This window comes from Jaculus jaculus, chromosome 13 (assembly GCF_020740685.1).
Source record: "Jaculus jaculus isolate mJacJac1 chromosome 13, mJacJac1.mat.Y.cur, whole genome shotgun sequence".
Taxonomy (NCBI): domain Eukaryota; kingdom Metazoa; phylum Chordata; class Mammalia; order Rodentia; family Dipodidae; genus Jaculus; species Jaculus jaculus.
Genome location: NC_059114.1, coordinates 25,445,989 through 25,465,581, shown reverse-complemented (window position 1 = coordinate 25,465,581; position 19,593 = coordinate 25,445,989). Strand labels below are relative to the sequence as shown.

Genomic DNA, 19,593 nt, shown 5'->3' with positions numbered 1-19,593 from the left:
ATAAAATTTTTAATTTTCTCTGATTAATTACAGAGATGTCATACAAGCTGATTCATTTTTTTTTAATAATTTATTTGACAGAGAAAGAGGAGGAGAGAGAGAATGGGTGTGCCAGGGCCTCCAGCCACTGCAAACAAACTCTAGACACTGTGTCCCCTTGTGCATCTGGCTAACATAGGCCCTCGGGAATCAAATCTGAGTCCTTTGGCTTTGCAGGCAAACGCCTTAACTGCTAAGCTACCCCTCCAGCCCTGATTCATTTATTTTTAAAGTAACAATAAGGAGAACTGCCTTTTAAAAATGTGTGTGCTTGGGCTGGAGAGATGGCTTAGTGGTTAAGCGCTTGCCTATGAAGCCTAAGGACCGCGGTTCGAGGCTCGGTTCCCCAGGTCCCACGTTAGCCAGATGCACAAGGGGGCACACGCATCTGGAGTTCGTTTGCAGAGGCTGGAAGCCCTGGCACACCCATTCTCTCTCTCTCTCTCTCTATCTGTCTTTCTCTCTGTGTCTGTCACTCTCAAATAAATAAATTAAAAAAAAATTTTTTTTAAATGTGTGTGCTAATTTTGGGCTATTAATAGAATTTGAAAGTCAAGTAGGTTTTTCTTTTAGTTAGCTAGTTAATATGAGTATTATCATAGCAAGAGAGTGACTATAAAGTATTTCTCTCTCATGGGCAAAGCCAGCCCTTGCAGGGAGCTATGGGAAGCAGGATGCAGGAAAAGTGTTCTGTGGAAGTTGGCTTGCAGCTTCTTCCTTATGTGCCACTCAAAACAGAGCCCACAGCAAAGCTGTTCTGTGCATGCTAGGTTCCTGCACTCCTCCTACTTTGACTTTTTCCTCCTTTCACCCTCGGGGAAGCTGTTTCATCAGGATACTGCTTATGAACCAGCTGCCAGTCCTGGGGGATAGAGGTCAGTGACATTTTACCCTTAGCTAGCCATATGAACTTTTCAGTCTCATGTTAGTGAATAGTTTGCTTCTAGGGAATTAAAGACTTGAGAGACTGGAGAAATGACTTAGTGGTTAAAAGCACTTGCTTGCTTTGGCCTTCTGGCTTTAGTTCAGTTCCTCAGTACCCAAGTAAAGCCAGACACACAAGTGGATGTATGTGTCTAGAGTTCATTTACAGTACAAGAAGCTCTGGAATGCCCATATTTTCCCTCCCCCCCCCCCACCTCTTTCTCAAGTAAGTAAATAAAAATATATAAGGAATATATACATATATATATTATACATATATATGTGTGTGTTTTATATATAAGAAATATATATGTTTTTATTTACTTACTTGTGGGAGAGAGAGAGTTAGAATGGACATGCCAGGGCCTCCTACCACTGCAAATGAACCCAAGCTGGAAGGCTTTGCAAGTAAGCACCTTTAACCATTGAGCCATCTCTCCAGCACAAAAATATTTTTACAAAATGAATTTAAGGGTTGGAAAGATAGCTTAGCAGCTAAGGCGCTTGCCTGAAAAGCCAAAGGATCCATCTTCAATTCCCCAGGACTCACATAAGCCAGTTGCACAAGGTGGCACATTCATCTTGAGTATACTTGTAGTGGCTGGAGCCCTGGTGCACCCATTCTGTCTTTATCTATCTGCCCCCTCTCTCCTATTGTTTCTCTCTCTCAAATAAATAAATAAATAAATAAATAAATAAATAAATAAATAAATCATTATTCAAAAAAGAAAGAAGGAAATTAAGGGCTGGAAAGCTGGCTTAGTGGCTAAGGCACTTGCCAGCAAAGCCAAAGGACCCAGATTTGATTCCCCATTACCCACGTAAAGCCAGATGCACAAAGTGGCACATGTGTCCGGAGTTCATTTGCAGTGGCTATCAGTTCTGGCATACCCCCTCCCATGTCTCCCGAATGCATTAACATAATATTTTATAACATTAAAAAAGAACTTAAAACTAAAATTTCACTGTACACCAAACATGGATTCTCCCAACACCAATTAAAAGTTGATATAAGACTGGAGAGACGGCTTAGGAGTGAAGGCACTTGCCTGCAAAGCCTAAAAGGCCTAGGTTCAATCCCCCAGTACCCACATATACCAGATGCACATGGTGGCAGATGCTTCATTTGTGGTGGCTAGAGGCCCACACCCACTAATGCACTCATCCTCTCCCTCTCTCTTCTGCTTTCTCCCTCTCTCTCCCTCTCTCCCCCCAATAAATAAATAAAAATGAAATATAAAACAAAGTTGATAGTAGTAACTATATTACTGTTCACATCAAATTAGTTTCTAATTTCTATTGTGATTCCTTTGGCTTTGTAGCTATTACCTTTGGGCATTAAAAGCACTTTATTTTTAGATATCTTTTATTTGCCAGGCATGGTTGCATATGCCTTTAATCCCAGCACTTGGGAAGCCAAGGTAGGAGGATCACAGTGAGTTCAAGGCCAGCCTGGGAGACTACATAGTGAATTCCAGGTCAGCCCGGACTAGAGCAAGACCCTACCTCAAAAAACCAATACAAGCATGCATGCGTACATGCATACATACGTACATAATTTTAAGAGAGAGGATGGGTGTAGCCAGAGCCTGAGTATTTCAGGACCTCTTGCCACTACAGATGAACTCCAGACACATTGTGCATCTGGCTTTACCTGGATAGGAAATTAAACCTCAGGCTGTCAGACTTTCCAAACAAGTGCCATTAATTGCTGAGCCATCTCCCCAGTCCTATTTATTAAATTCTTAATATCACTTTTTATGTATGGGTCCTTGAATTTTATTCAGTTCTATTTTATAGATTCCAGGTACTTGTAATATCTCCAACTTCTCGTTGATTTTTTTTAAATTTTTTTTTATTAAGAGCATAATTTGTATGGATATAGCATATGTTGGTGCCATCTTTTCTCTCCTCCCTGCCCCCATTCTACAGGGGCCCCTCCTCAGTGGGGTTGCTGGTATTCCCCATTGGGTTGTGGGTTATGTGTTGTGGGAGCAGCAATCAGTTATTAGGGGGAAGCAGTGCCTCTGGGCATGACATCCCAACCTGTAACTCTTACAATCTTTCTGCCCTCTCTTCCACAAAATTCCCTGAGCTGTGGTGGGTGTGTTTTAAGTCTACTTCAGTGATGAGCTCTTAGGAGCCTCTGGATCTCTGCTTTGGTATGTATTGAGTATCCTCAGCATCTGTCTCCTTCACCCTGGCATTGTCAGGGTCATCATGGAAGCAGCACTCTTACTTGTCTCCCTACTTGCTCTGTGGTTTTGCCTGGGCCTTAACTTAAATGCTAGGGGTGCTTTCTTTCCTTGGGTCTCACTACCTTTTTTTGTTTGTTTTTTATGTTTTTGAGGTAGGGTCTCACTCTAGCTCAGGCTGACCTGGAATTCACTATGTAGTCTATAGTCTCAGGGTGGCCTCAAACTCATGGCAATCCTCCTCTACCTGTGCCTCCCGAGTGCTGGGATTAAAGGCATGCACCACCATGCCCAGCTTCTCACTGCCTTTTGAAAAAGAAAAACAAGTTCTCTAATGGAGAGTAAAGTCGGCATAGGTTAAAGTGGATAAATGTTATTAATTTAGGGAGAGTTTGATGGATGTAGCCCCACTTTTAGCCAAAGTCTAGTGGGAGCTTGACATTGGAGAGCATAGTCTTTTTCTCCATAGGATTCTGACCTGGATCCCAGTTCCACATATGTTTTTTGTTTTTGATTTTGTTTTTGTTTTTGTTTTTTTCCACTGAGCAGATCTCTTAGCCAGTCAGAAAGCCATTGCTTACCCATAAAAGCTGTGTGCCACCATTACACTGGTATGTACTTGTCAGGCTGGTTGCTTCTGAGTAGCTTAGACCCCTGCTTGTGCACACTGTTGTTGGCCACTTTCCCCCAATAGATCATATAGCACTTTCCAGCATTAGACAGGCTAACTATCTGGAGACTGTTTCTCTTCCCGATTCCAGTCAGGTCTCTCCATGTTCTGTGTTGGCAGCATGTGGTGTCTTCAACTTAGACAGGAAATCACGTGCTTTGACAAAAGCCTGTCTTGTTTTGGGGACTTTGTAGGTCTTTCCAATCAGTGGCTCAATGTGGATAGCACCTGCTTCTAGTACTGCAAGTTATAAGTCAGAACCAAAATTTTTTAAAATTAGGCTTTATCCTAACCTCTCCATGACACTTCTTTTTGGGTACTTCCCCTATAGTCCTGTTGAGTGTTATATCTTTTAGTCTACCTTCAAGGAGAAAGGTTTCTATGGTACCAGTTCATTTTGGGTTTGTATTTTCCCCCAGCCTCCCCTTACCCTGCCCCCCAAACCTTTCCATCCCTTTTGTCCAGGCCTCAAGTAGCCTATCTGGTATGCCAGCAACTCATGCTAATCCAGGTTAGGAAATGCAGATGAGTAAGAACATGCCCCATTTGTCTTTCTGTAGTTGTGTTTGTTTGCTGAGTATGATCTGTTGTAAGTCCATTCATTTTCCTACAAATTTCATTGCTGAGTAGAATTCCATTGTGTGTCTGTGTACCACAACTTCATTACCCATTCGTCCAGTGATGGGCACCTAGGTTGATTCCAGTTCTTAGCTATTATGAATTGAGCAGCTATAAACATGGTTAAGCAAATATCTCTGTAGTGAAGCATGGAGCATTTAAGGTAAATGCCCAGTAGGGAATAGCTTAGTCTGTTCTATATTCACCTTTTTCAGTAATCTCCATATTTATTTCTATAGTGGTTTAATAAGTTTGCATTCCCACCAACAGTGAATTGGGTTCCTCTTTCCCCACATCCTCAACATCATTTGCTGTCATTTGATTTTTTTTTAATGATTGCCATCCTTACTGGAGTGCGGTAGAATCTCATAGTTTTAATTTTCATTTTCTTGGTGGTTAGGAATGTTGAACATTTTCTTAAGTGTGTGTTAGCCATTTGTATTTCTTCCTCTGAGAACTTCCTATTCAGTTCCCTACCCCATTTTTTGAGTGAGTTGTTTGATTTTCTTATTTAGTTTTTTGAGTTCTTTGGAGATACTAAATATTAGGCCTCTGTCACTGGTATAGCTGGCGAAAATTTTCTCCCATTCTGTAGGTAATCTATTGGCTCTGCTTGTGGTATGTATGTCTGTGCAAAAGAGTTTTCGCTTCATGAGATCCCACTGGTTGAGAGTTTGTTTAATTTCCTGGGCTTCCCCACTCTTATATGGTGGAGAGTCCCTCCTACTTTTTCTTCTAGTAGTTGAAGAGTTTCACGTCTTATACTGAGGTCTTTAACTCATTTAGAGTTGATTTTTTTGTGTATGGTGAGATGAGTGGGTCTAGTTTCATTTTTCTACATGTGGTTATCCAGTTGGTCCAGAACCATTTGTTGAAGATGCTGTCTTTTCTCCAATCTACATCATTGGCACCTTTATCAAAGATAAGTAAACTGTAGCTGCTTGACCTAAGGTCCAGGTCTTCAATTCTGTTCCATTGATGTATAATTCTGTTTTTATGCCAGTACCATGCTGTTTTTTATTATTGAGGCTTTGTAACATAATTTTAGATCAGGTATGGTAATACCTCCAGAGGTGTTTGTTTTGCTGAGGATATGATTGGATATCCAAGGCCTGCTGCCATTCCATATGAATTTTGAGATCATTTTTTTCTATCTCTGTGAAGAATGATGCTAGAATTTTTATTGGTCTTGAATTAAATCTTTCTGCTTTTGGTAAAATTGCCATTTTCACAATATTAATTCTACCTATCCAGGAGCATGGGAGGGCTTTCCATCTTCTCAAGTCCTCCTCAGTCTTTTTCTTGAGTGTTTTAATGTTTTCATTATATAGATATAGGTCTTTCATATAACTGGTTGGTGTTATTCCAAGGTATTTAATTTTTTTGGTTATTAATAATGGGACAGCCTCACTGATTTCTTTCTCTGTATGTTTGTCCTTTGCATATAGAAAGGCTACTGATTTTTGTGTGTTGATTTTGTATCCTGCCACTTTACTGAAGGAATTAGTCACCTTTAGAAGTTTTGAGGTGGAGACTTTTGGGTCAGTTAGGTATAGGATCATATCATCTGCAAATCAGACTAATTTGACTTGTTCCTTTCCAGTTTGTATCTATTTAATTTCCTTCTCCTATCTTATTATTACTTGGGTAGGACTTCTAGTGCTATGTTGAAGAACAGTGGTAAGAATGGGCACTCCTGTCTTATTCCTGATCTCAATGAGAACTCCTTGAGTCTTTCCCCATTAAGTATTATTTGGATTTTAGATGCTTTATATATGTATGTATATAGCTTTTATTGTGTTGAGATATAAGCCATCCATGCCTATTCTCTCTAGCATTTTGATCATGAAATGATGTTGTATTTTGTCAAAGACCCTCTTTGCATCTATTTAAATTATCATGTGTTTCTTGTGAGTAAGTTTATTTATGTGGTGTAATATATTCACTGGTTTGTTTTGTTTTGTTTTGTTTTTATTTTTATTTGAGAGTGGCAGACAAACAAAGAGGCAGATATCTCCCTCAATAGATAGGTAGGTAGGTAGGTAGGTAGATAGATATCGATATATAGAGAGAATGGGCATGCCAGGGCCTTCAGCCACTGCAAACAAACTCCAGACACATGCACCCCCTTGTGCATCTGGCTTACGTGGGTCCAGAGGAATCAATCCTTGAACCAGAGTCCGTAGGCTTCACGGGCAAGCACTTAACCACTATGCCATCTCTCCAGTCCATGTTGACTGATTTTTGTATGTTAAACCATCTCTGCATACCTGGGATGAATCCTGCTTGATCGAGGTGGATAATTGTTTTTATATGTTGTTGAATTCAGTTTGTGAGGATTTTGTTCACGATCTTTGCATTTAAGTTCATCAGGAACATAGACCTAAAGTTTTGTTTTGTTTTGTTTTGTTTTTTCTTGTTGTATCTCTGTCAGGTTTTGGTATTAGGGTGATGCTAGCTTCATAAAAGAGTTGGAGAGGATTTCCTGCTCTCTAATGATATGAAACAGCTTGAGGAAAAACTGGTTTCAGGACTTCAGTGAAGGTTTGATAGAATTCAGCTGAGAAGCCATCCAGTCTTGGACTTTTCTTCTGGAGGAGGTTTTTGATTACCTTTTCAGTCTCGATGAGTGTGATAGGTTTGTTGTTTAGGTAATTAATCTGCTATGAGTTTAGTTTTGGTAGGTGATATGTATCTAGGAATTCATCCATTTCTTCTGTATCCAGTTTTGTGGAGTAGAGGTTTTGGAAGTTTGTCCTAATGATTCTTGAATTTTATTGATGTCTGCTGTGACCTCTCCCTTTTCATTTCTGATTTTTTAATTTGAGACTTCTCTCTTTTTTAATCAAATTGGCCAAGGTTTTTTTTGTTTTTATTTTTGTTTATTTGTTTGTTTTTTGAGGTAGGGTCTCAGTCTGGGCCAGGCTGACTTAGAATTCACTATGTGTTCTCAGAGTGGCCTCGAATTCATGCCATTCCTCCTACCTCTGCCTCTCAAGTGCTGGGATTAAAGGCATGTGCCACCATGCCCGGCCTTTGTTTATTTTTACAAAGAACTGGCTCTTTATTTTATCAGTTTTCTTAGTTTCCAATTCATTAATTTCTCCTCTGATCTTGATTATTTCTTTCTGTCTAGTGCTCTTAGTGTTAGATTCTTCTTTAGGTAGATGGTTAGATTATTGATTTGGGATCTCTCCTTCTTTGTTATGAAGGCATTTAGTGCTATGGACTGCCTTCATTGTATCCCATAAGTTTTGGTAAGTTGTGTTTTCATTATCATTCAATTATAGAAATTTTATAATTTCTTTGATTTCTTGTACAACCCACTCATTGTTTAAAAGAGTGTTGTTCAAAGCCAGGTGTGGTGGCGCATGCCTTTAATCCCAGCACTTGGGAGGCAGAGGTAGGAAGATCACCATGAGTTCGAGGCCACCCTGAGACTACATAGTTAATTACAGGTCAGCCTGGACCAGAGTGAGACCCTACCTTGAAAAACCAAAAAAAAAAAAAAAAAAAAAAAAAAAACCAAATAAATAAAAGAGTGTTGTTCAGTCTCTAGGAGCTGGTGGAATTCCTGATGTGTCTCTTGTTGTTAATTTCTGCTTTAAAGCACTGTGATCTGATATGATGCAGGAAGTTACATCAATTTTCTGAATCTATGAAGGCATGCTTTATGGCCTAACATATGATCCATTTTGGAGAAGGTTCTATGAGCTGCTCAGAAGAGTGTGTATTCTGTAGAATTGGGGTGGAATGTTCTGTAGATGTCTGTTAGGTCTAGTTGATCTGTGGTGTTGTTGAGCTCTGTTATTTCCCTGTTGATTTTATGCTTAGATGATCTGTCTGTTGGTAATAGTGGAGTATTGCAGTCCCCAACTGTGATGGTGCTGGTGTTTATTTCTGTTTTGTTGCCAAGTAGGTTTGGTTTATAAACTGTGGTACACCTGTGTTTGATGCATTGAGATTTATGATTGTGATGTCCTCATGTTGGGCCATTCCCTTGATGAGTAAGAAGTGGCCTCCTTTTCCTTTTTGATTTATTTTGGTTTGAAGTCTATTTTATCAGATATTAATATAGCAGCACCTGCTTGTTTCTTCTTTCCATTTGCTTAGAACATCATTTCCCATCTTTTCACCCAGAGGAGGTAGGGATCTGTCTTTAGTGGTAAGGTAGATTTCTTGAAGACAGAAATAGAAGGGTCCATTTTCCTGATCCACCCTGTTACCCAGTATCTTTTGATGGGTAAGTTAAGATCTTTAATATTTAAGGTTATAACCATGAGGTTCAGTTTAATCCCTGCCATGATGGGGTGCTTGATGAAGTTTGGTACTTTCTTGGACTTTGTACTTTTTTGAACCTGCTCTGGTTTTGGTTATTGTGATCATCTTCTTGTTGGCTCTTGAAATTGGTTGTTTGACTCTTCTGTGTAGATTATTCCCTGGAGAATTATTCCCTGTAAATTTGTCTTTGTGTTCATAGAATCATGGAGCTGACTTTTTGATGGAATGTTTTTCTTTCACCATCTATTATGAGGGATACTTTCACTCGGTACAGTAGTTTGGGTTAGAAGCCATAGTTTAGACTTTGGAATGTTCCATTCCAGCCCCTTCTGACTTTCAGAGTTTCCACTGAGAAATCCGAGGTAATTCTGATTGGATTGCCTTCAAATGTAGTGAGTTATTTCTTTCTTGCTGCTTTTAGCACTCTCTCTTTGTTTTCATTGTTAATAGTTTTATTTTATTTATTTTTATTTACTTATTAGAGATAGAGGGAGAGAGAGTGAGTGAGTGAGAATGGGCATGCCAGGGCCTCTAGCCACTGCACACAAACTCCAGACGCATGCACCACCATGTGCATCTGTCTTACGTCGGACCTGGAGAATCAAACCTGGGTCCTTAGACTTCGTAAGCCAGCACCTTAAACTGCTAAGCCATCACTCCAGCCCTGTTAATAGTTTTAAATATGATGTGCCTTGGAGAGTTTCTTCTTTGATCCTGTCTGGTGTGCTGAGAGCTTCCTGTAGCTAGATGGGCCTCTCTTTGCAAGATTGGGAAATTTTTCTTCAATAATTTTGTTGACTGTGTTCTCTGTGCCTCTGGCCTTGAATTCTTCCCCTTCTGGTATGCCCATGATCAGGATGTTTAGTCATTTTAGGGTATCCTACAATTCATTTGTGTTTGGCTCACATGATTTTTTTGAACTTAGCAAAGTTTTTCAACTCCCAGTCAATTTCCTCTGTCCTTTCTTCCATTGCAGAGGTTCTGTTCTCTACATGAGTGACTCTGTTAAGTCAGGGGTTCTAAGAGAGATTTTTATGCTCTCTCTTTTTTTTTTTAATTTTAGAGAGAGATAAAGAGAGAGGAGAGATAGTGAATTGGCGTGTCAGGGCCTTGGCCACTGCAATGGAACTCTAGACACTTAAACCACCTACTAGGTTGGGCATGTACAACCTTGCGCTTGCCTTACCTCTGTGCTAAATTGGGATTTGGAGAGTAAAATGGGTTCTTAGGCTTCTCAGGCAAGCACCTTAACTGCTAAGCCATTTCTTCAGCCCTAGAGAGGTTTTTAAAAGCATGATTTGATTTTGGTTTTCTGTTGTTTTGTTGTTGTTATTGCTGTTGTTTGCATCATGTCCATCTCTGTTTTGAAGTACAAATTCAGTTCAAAATCTAAATTTTGGGGGTTTTTTTGTTTGTTTGGTTTTTCAAGGTAGGGTCTTACTCTGGCCCAGGCTGACCTGGGATTCACTGTGTAGTCTCAGGGTAGCCTGAACTCAGGGTGATCCTCCTACCTCTGCCTCCCAAGTGCTGGGATTAAAGGCATGCACCACCATGCCCAGCTTTTTTTTTTTTTTTTTCAGGGTAGAATCTCGCTCTAATCCAGGCTGACCTGGAATTCACTGTGTAGTCTCAGGCTGGCCCTGAACTCATAGTAATCCTCCTACCTCTGTCTCCCTAGTGCTGAGATTAAAGGCATGTGCTACCACACCCAGCCTTAGGTCTGATTTTCTTGATGCTTCATTTAACTCATTCTTGTATTTGATTGTGTCTTCATTAAGCTTAATTAGCTTGTTATTGAGATCCTCTATTTAATGGCTCATCTTCAATTCATTTATATATCTTTTGAGACTTCTCTGGTTTTCTTCAGTTAACTTAAGCCTATTGACAAAAGCTGTGTGCTCTAAGAGACAATTCTGATCAATTTCATTTATGCAGTTGTTATTTTGATAGTTTAGCAATTTTCTTGATTAGGGTCACATACCTTATTGTGCTTTCACTTTTGGATTCAACTTTTGTTGTTTTCTCTCTGTTTTCATTGGATGGCTTCAATGGTGGGACTAGGTATCCTTGGAGATATCTCAGTTTTTCTGACTTTCATTGGTGTCTTTGCATTGTGGTCTACCCACTTGGGTAAAAGTCTTATTTTATTGATGAGGAAGTAAGCATTTGTCATTGTAGGATCTTCAGTGAGTGTGCTGCTTTAAATGTGAACCAGATTGATGTAGAATGGGGTTATAACTGAAGATGTGCAAATTGTAGAGATTGCAAGTTCATCAAGGGTCACTGGGGAACTGGGAGGTAGAGAACTGGGAGCTCAGGCCTACTCCACTTATGTGAACTCTTCAGCACAGGGCAACCAGGAGCATGGAATCTGGAGAGCCAGGAGCAAGAGGCCAGCTCCCACAATGGCCCATGCACCCTCTGGCTCAGGGGAACTGGGATTTGGGTACCCAAGGGCCAGTCAGTCAGGAAGCTAGACCAAAGGGCCTCCTTCTGCAGCACACATGCAGGGACCAGGCTACCTCAAGCCAGCAGCAGGGTTACCAGAACCAGGAAACTGGGAGGTGAGGAACAAACCTAGAGTTCTGTCCTATTTACTCCATGTATGCATCCTCCAGAGCAGGGAATGCCGGAGTTAAGGACCCAGGGGCAGGTTAATCAGTAGGTGGAGCAAAAGGCCTGCTTCCTCAGCATGCACACAGGGTCCACGCTGCCCCAGGCCGGGAGCAGTGGTACTGGGACCAGAGAACTGGAAGGTGGAAAACAAACCAGGAGCTCTGGCCTACTCACGCACCCCCATGCATGGGATCCGGGAGTTGAGGACCCAGGGCCCTTCAGTCAGGAAGGTGGAGCAAAGGGCCTGCTTCAGCAGCATGCATGCAGGGTCCAGGCAGCCCCAATCCAGCAGCAGGATACTGGGACCAGGGAACTGGGAGGTGGGAAAAGAATGGGAAGCTCCAGCCTACTCACTACACACATGCACCCCCCAGAGCAGGCTAATGATCTCAGTCCTTTTTTTAAATATTTTATTTTATTTGCAAGCAGAGAGAGACAGAAAAAGAGAAAATGGGTAACTAGAGCCTCTAGCCTCTGCAAACAAACTCCAGACACATGCACCACTTTGTGAGTCTGGCTTTACATGGGTACCAGGTCATTAGGCTTGCAGGCAAGTGCCTCAACCATTGAGCCATTTCTCCAACCCCTTAGTCCTTTTCTTATTCCTCCTTTTAACATAGTTGACCACTCCTTCCTGTAAAATTTTTCTTTACTTGTCATCTAGGACACTACATTCTGTAGTTTTCTATCAGTTGACCTCTGCTGTTTCTACTCCACTGCCAGACCTTACTTCCTTCCTTCACATCCTTACTTCCTTCAGAGCTTTGCTCAGGTGTTATTTCAGGAACACTCCTAACAACCTTGTGATTTAAATTTTCAGCCCTATTCCCACCTCCAACTATATGTACTTTACTTATTTGCATATTGCTTAGTTGTTCCCATTAGAAGTAAGCTCTGTGATAGAAGAGATTTTTTTTTCATTCTTTTTTTGTTCATTACTATATACTGGGACCTAGAACTGCGGTCAGCACAGCTAAACATGTAATAAATACCAGATGAGTGAATGATACAACCTGTTACTTGTGACTATTCATCAAATATTTATTGAGTGCATCAAGTTATTTAGGTTCTGTGCTAAGTAAATAGCTTTATTCTAGTGTCTAAAGTTAGAAATACTTCCTGTGCATCTGAAGATGGCAGTAAAATCGAATTTAGAGTTATAACACAGAAAGAAGCATATATTTGAATGAAATGAATTCAATGACGCTTGCCCTTTGTGATTCTAAACAAATTCGTGTTATCCACAGCTTTTTAGAAATATGAAGTCCACATACTTCATGTTGGAACCAGCAAGATATCAACACCAAGTTTATGGCCTTTTTATTTCTTACTTACAGCAAACTATTGAAGAGAAACAGGGTGTATCTGGATATAGCTACACCCAAGAAGAGCTAGAAAGGGTGTCAGCACTGAAGAGTGAAGTTGATGAAATAAAAGGACGGACATTAGATGACATGTCTGAAATGGTGATAACACTTTCTTTTTAGTTGTTTTCTTTTATTAGAACTCAAGTGTTTTGTGTTTCATTTTCAGTGAGACATTCAAATGTGTACTTATTTTATAATATTTTTTTTATTTATTTGAGAGGGGAGGAGAGAGAGAAACTGGGTTTGCCAGGGCCTATAGCCACTGCAAAGGAACTTCAGACGCATGCAGCACCATGTGTATCTGGCTCACATGGGTACTGGGGAGTCAAACCTGGGTCCTTAGGCTTTACAGGAAAGCACCTTAACCACTAAGTCATCTCTCCAGCCCCCTCAAATGTTCACTTATGCTCATTGTTTACTCTGTCTGCTTTCATCTATTTTTTTAATCTCTTGAATTTTTCCATTCTGTTTATTTAGGTTAAACAGTGTACATTTTGTGGTTTTAGGTGTATAGAACTTACATAACATTTAAATAAGTATTTATGACAAAAGTAAGACTTTTATAAATCATACCAGCCTAATAATAAAATTATTTAGTTTGTGTCTGTTCTTAGTATCTTTCTATATTCAGATCTGCTTTCTAGCAAGAATGTACTGCTACAATTTTCATCAGGCATTATAACATTGAAATCTTTCTCTGTTTGTTGGTATTTTACAGACTACCCTGTCTATTCTGGGCATTATCCAAGAGTTTTCTGGATTTTACCAAAATCTAACTCCTAAAATGATGAGCATTTAGCCAGGCGTGGTAGCGCATGCCTTTAATCCCAGCACTCAGGAGGCAGAGGTAGGAGGATCTCCATGAGTTCGAGGTCACCCTGAGAATACAGAGTGAATTCCAGGTCAGCCTGGGCTAGAGTGAGACCCTACCTCAAAAAAAAAAAAAAAAATGAGCATTTAGTATGGAGGGGGGCCTCCAGAACCCTGCTCATCTGTACTAGTAACTATTCTGACTAATGGTCATTACTGATACCATTCATATTAGGTATTTTGAATATCATTCAATCCATATCTGTATATATTTTATATAACCTACATAATTATATTTATATATACACATATACATCAGATTGTAGTTATCTACAGATAAACTTTATAATTGTTTCATTCAGTATTAACTTATAAACATTTTCCCATAATGGTTTACAATCTTTTCAAAATACTTTTGTTTATTTATTTGAAAGGTAGAAAGAGGCAGACAGAAGCTGGGCATGGTGGCGCACGCCTTTAATCCCAGCATTCAGGAGGCAGAGGTAGGAGGATCACTGTGAGTTCGAGGCCACCCTGAGACTACATAGTGAATTCCAGGTCAGCCTGAGCAAGAGTGAGACCCTACCTCGAGAAACTAAAAAAAAAGAAGGGGGAGGAGAAGGAGGAAGAAGAGGAAGAAGGAGGAAGAGAAGGAGGAGAGAGAAAGAGACAGAGAGAATAGGCATGCCAGGGCCTCTTGTCACTGCAAACATATCCCAGATGCATGCACCATTTTGTGCATCTGACTATACATGGGTACTAGAGAATCAAACTCAGGTATCAGGCTTTACAAACAAGCGCCTTTAACCATTGAGCCATCTCACTGCCCTGGTTTACATTCCTTTTTTTTTTTTTTTTTGGTTTTTCAAGGTAGGGTCTCATTCTAGCCCAGTCTAACCTGGAATTCACTAGGTAGCCTCAGAGTGCCCTCAAACTCACAGCAATCCTCCTACCTCTTCCTCCTGTGTGCTGGGATTAAAGACGTGTGCCACCACACATGGCTACATTCTTAATATTGACATTTTGAATCATTAAGTGGTATTCCATCTTGCTAAGGAATCAGAATTTACGGAATCCCTTTTCCATTGTCACTGAAGTAATTTATACTTTGTTGTTGTTGTTGTTTTACTATTTAACTGTAACAATTAATGTTATGCATGCAATTCTTTTGAATTTTGAAGTTTTTTGAGATGCATGTTTTTGACTTCAATGACAGGTAAAAAAACTGAATTCTCTGATATCAGAAAAGAAGTCAGCTCTAGGCCCAGTTATAAAAGAATTACGACAGTTGCGTCAGAAATATCAAGTAAGTGATTTGATTTTATGGTATTTTTAGTGTTCTATCTTACTCAGATATACTAGACTACTAAATATTTCACTGGGTAATGATAAGAAGCAAATTATTTTTACTACATTGATATGATTCTGCAAAAGAGAGTAATACTGTGACCTGCAAAGAGTTTTATTGAATTTCTGCTATTGATCTTGTTATAAACTAGTGGGTGGTGGGAAATGAAAAAGAAGGAATCTGAATTAAAATTAAAAAACCAAGCCGGGCGTGGTGGCGCATGCCTTTAATCCCAGCAATTGGGAGGCAGAGGTAGGAGGATCGCCGTGAGTTCAAGGCCACCCTGAGACTACAGAGTTAATTCCAGGTCAGCCTGGACCAGAGTGAGACCCTACCTTGAAAAAGAAAAAAAAAAAAAAAAAAAAAATTAAAAAACCAGATGATATGTTTCCTTTAAATCATATGCATATGAGAGCTGTGAATGTGAACATCCTTCTGTGGCTAAATAAAGGCCCAAAGTGCCCAAATGGTGACAAGTCAACCTTAGATTAAGGAGCTTGCTTTGCTGGAAGGCATGATAAGGAGAAAATTGTAATATGGTATGATGAGTACAAAGTGTCTTTTATTGGATACTAATTGTAATCATTGCTTCAAAAAAAAAGGATTTTCTAGCTAGGCGTGGTGGCGCACACCTTTAATCCCAGCGTTTGGGAGGCAGAGGTAGGAGGATCGCCGTGATAATTAGTAAATTTATGAACTATGCTGCAGGTGCCTGAGGATGGAACTTTCTAGTTCATGAATGCCATCTGTCAGAATTAGAGTCTGAAACACAGAATAGGAAATCATACAGATTTTCAAATAATAATTTTCCTAGAAAATACCAAGAATTCTGAAATATGTTTAGTGGCTTATCCAAATAGACAAGAGAAGTGAGTTGGAGCCTGACTTGTCTTAAACTGCTCATTCCTTTACACATTACTGCTATCACAGAGGAGGAGAAACAAAGTACCCGCTCTCTGGGACTTCTACTATAAGAAGTGAAATGGATCCAGCATGTTAAGTTCAACCACTTGGAAAACAAATATTAAAAACCATAATAAGGGGGCTGGAGTGATGGCTTAATGGTTAAGGATTTTGCCTGCAAAGTCAAAGGATTAAGGTTCGAGTTCCTAAGACCCACGTAAGCTAAGATGCACAAAGTGCACAAAGTGACACATGCATCTGAAGGTTTTTTTTACAGCAGCTAAAGGCCCTGGTGTGCCCATCATTCTCATTTATATTCATTCTCTCTCTCTCTCTCTCATGAATAAAATTAATTTTTAAAAAACAGGGCAACCATACGTGGTGGCTCATGCCTTTAATCCCAGCACTTAGGAGGCAGAGGTAGGAGGATCACTGTGAGTTCAAGGCCACCCTGAGACTACATAATGAATTGCAGGTCAGCCTGAGCTAGAGTGAGACCCTACCTCGAAAAAAAAAAAAAAAACAAAACAGGGCAGGATAGGTTGCTTCATTGGTACAATGCCTACCTAGTATGTGAGAGCCCTGATTTCATCCCAGTACTGCATAAACCAGACATGATATTACACACCCATAATTCTAGCACGTGGAAGGTGGAGGTAGGAGGATTCAAAGACATCCTCAGCTGCATATCAAGTTTGAGGCCAGCCTGGACTTCATGGAATGGTATCTTAAAAAAAAAAGGACAGGTGTGGGGACATATGCCTTTAATCCCAGTACTTGGGAGGCAGAGGTGGGTGAATCGCCATGAGTTCAAGGCCAGCCTGAGAGTACTCAGCGAATACCAGGTCAGTCTGGGCTAGAGTGAAACACTACCTCAAACCCTGCCCACCCCCCAAAAAAAAGAGAGAGAGAGAAGGAGAGAAAATGGATCTTTCAACTTCCGGGTAAGATAGCAGCATGCTATAACCACGCCAGAGCAACCTAGGGAGGAAAATAAGCAGAAAAACAACAAAATACACCCTTCCACTGAAAAGTAAAGGTATATAAATTATTATCAAATATAGCAGGGAAGGAGAAACTAAGAGCTTTCAGAAAGGAGGAAACTGGCCAGAACTCCACCAAGGCACCAGCGGCCATGGTCCACATCTGCCTGCCTGGCCACCACAGAACTGCAGGAGCAGAAACCCAGCAGAGGGACTTTCCATTCACATCAGGCTCCATGCAAAATCAAGAAACCTGAAGAAGACAGCAGGAACCAGCTGAGCATCTGTTAAAGGAGAACACAAATGGCACCAGCTGTGCAGCTCCAGTACAACTCCATGCATCTTATATAGCTTCCCATCCCCCAACTGTCAGGGCCATGAACCTCTACAGAACTCACTCACCCCCAGCCTTATGGCATCCAGCACAGCCAATCAGAAACCAGATCCACAGTGCAGCAGACAAGGATGGAGGTGGGCACTCAGCATTGGTGAGATTGGAAGCCATCCCAAGAGGTAATAGGGCCTACTTACACAAAGGCAGGTACATAGACCTACACTGAAAGTTCTGATATCTGTTTCCATGTCAGGGCAGGTTATGTGTTACATATTCTTGGTTGGCTTTACCATTCCTAAATAAGCTGTATTTTGGGGTTGACTATTGTTGCCTTTGATGTTTCCAGATTCATAGGGCCTTTGTTTTTTCCTTCTGTCATTACTGGAGGCAGGGTCTGACTAGGACTCAGGCTGACCTGGAAGCCATTTCAGACCAGAAATCTCAACCTCCCAATTGACAGGAGTAAGGGTGTGGGTTAACACAAACCTTTAGGGACTTTGGCTTTATTAGTTTATGTTTGTTTTAATCCCTACTACTACATAAATGCTCCATGCTAGTTTTGATTAAATGTGTATACTGCTCAGTTGAATTTAGAATCTACCAGTAAATTACTCCACCTAGTTTACTAGAATACTTGAATAGCAGGCAAACTCAACACCTATGGTCACTCCTGCTGTTTTCTTGGAGTATAAGAGATACACTTGGCACCTTACACCCCTACTCTGAAGATATATAAAGTCAGATTTACACAGCTAAGAACACTGTAGATAATTAGAAAACCCAAGCATTGCTAGGCATGGTGGTGCACGCCTGTAATCCCAGCACTTGAGAGGCAGAGGTAGGAGGATCACTGTGAGTTCAAGACCACCCTGAGACTACATAGTGAATTCCAAGTCAGCCTGGATTAGAGTGAGCCCCTACCTCAAAAACAACAACAACAAAAGAAGAAAATAATGCAATCCCACCAAAAATTATAATTCCATCAGAAATGACCCCCAGTGAGACTGTTTAAGATGAAATGCCTGGCAAAGATTTCAGAAAATTTATTATATCTATACTCAAATAAGTCAAAGGAACCAAAGGAAAAAAAAACTGCTGAAGAAGAACACAGGAAACCAACTTAATGAAATAAGGAGGTTAATATAAGACATGAGTAAGGAAATAGAAATAATGAAAAATACCAATCAGAAATATTGGAAATGAAAAACAGAGTAAGTCAAATAGAAAATTCTGTAGAAAGTCTCACCAGTAGAATGGATCAAGGAAAGGATGGAATATCTAAACTGGAAGACCAAATGGTAGATCTAATATACAATCCAACAAAGAGAAAGACAAACTAATAGGAAGGCATGAATGAGAATTTCAAGACACTCAGGACACTATGAAGAGGTCAAACATAAGAATTCAGAGCATAGTAGAAGGAGAAGAATATCACTCCAGAGTCATATCAGGTATTCTCAATAAAAATCAAGAAAACTTCCTCCAAATAGGGAAAGAGATGCCAATGCAGATACAGGAAGCTTGTAGAATGCCAAACAGACAAATCAGGAAAGAACCTCTCACCATCATATTATAATTAAACTACAAAACACACAAACCAAAGAAAATATATTAAAAGTAGTGAGAAAAATCAAGTTACATACAAAGGTAAGTCTTCAATACAAACTTTAAAAGCCAGAAGGGCTTGGAATGATGTATTCCAAGTACTGAAAGATAACAAATGTCAACCAAGATTACTTTATTCAGCAAAGCTATCTATCCAAGTAGATAGAGATATAAGGACATTCCACAACATAAACAGACTAAAGGAATATATGAACATGAAACCAGATGTACAGAAAATACTTGAAGAGAAAGAAAAGCACACATGTAAGGAACCAGGAAAAAATAAACCATACTCAAATAATAGTTAATACAAGAATTTTTAAAGGAGAAATCAGAACAACCTCAAAACAGGAAGAATGGCAAGAAGAGGGCTGGAGAGATGGCTTAGCAGTTAAGGTACTTCCCTACAAAGCCAAAGGACTGAAGTTCTATTCCCCAGAACCCACAAAAGCCAGATGCACAAGGTGATACATGCATCTGGAGTTTGTTTACAGCGGCTGAAGATCCGGCATATCCATTCTCTTTCAATCTTTCTCTCCCTCTCTCTCTGTGTCTGTCTCTGTCTCTCTCTCTCTGTATCTGTATCTGTATCTACCTCTCTCTGTGTGTGACTTGCTCTTGTTCTCAAAACAAATAAGATAAAATAAAAAGTTAACAAAAAAACAATGACAATAATAAATACAAACCTTTCAATAATAACTCTTTATATCAACAGTCTCTTGACCCAACCAAGTAAGCTTTATCCCAGAGATGCAGGGATGGTTCAACATATGTAAATTGACAAAATTAATACACTGTGTAAATGGACTAAAGAACAAAAATCACATCATCTCAATAGACACAGAAAAGGCATTTGAAAAAAATCCAGCATCCCTTCATGATAAAAGCCCTACAGAAACT

General features: G+C 40.0%; 1 protein-coding gene across 3 annotated transcripts in view; it reads left to right on the top strand.

Annotated features, from left to right (window-relative positions):
- Positions 1–19,593, top strand: part of Ift81 (intraflagellar transport 81) — a 144,812-nt gene that overhangs the window by 89,598 nt on the left and 35,621 nt on the right. For all 3 annotated transcript variants that reach the window (XM_045133106.1, XM_045133103.1, XM_045133104.1), the window contains 2 exons: positions 12,681–12,809; positions 14,737–14,826. In XM_045133106.1, the coding sequence (XP_044989041.1) occupies positions 12,681–12,809; positions 14,737–14,826 (219 nt within the window). The remainder of the gene's footprint in view (positions 1–12,680; positions 12,810–14,736; positions 14,827–19,593) is intronic.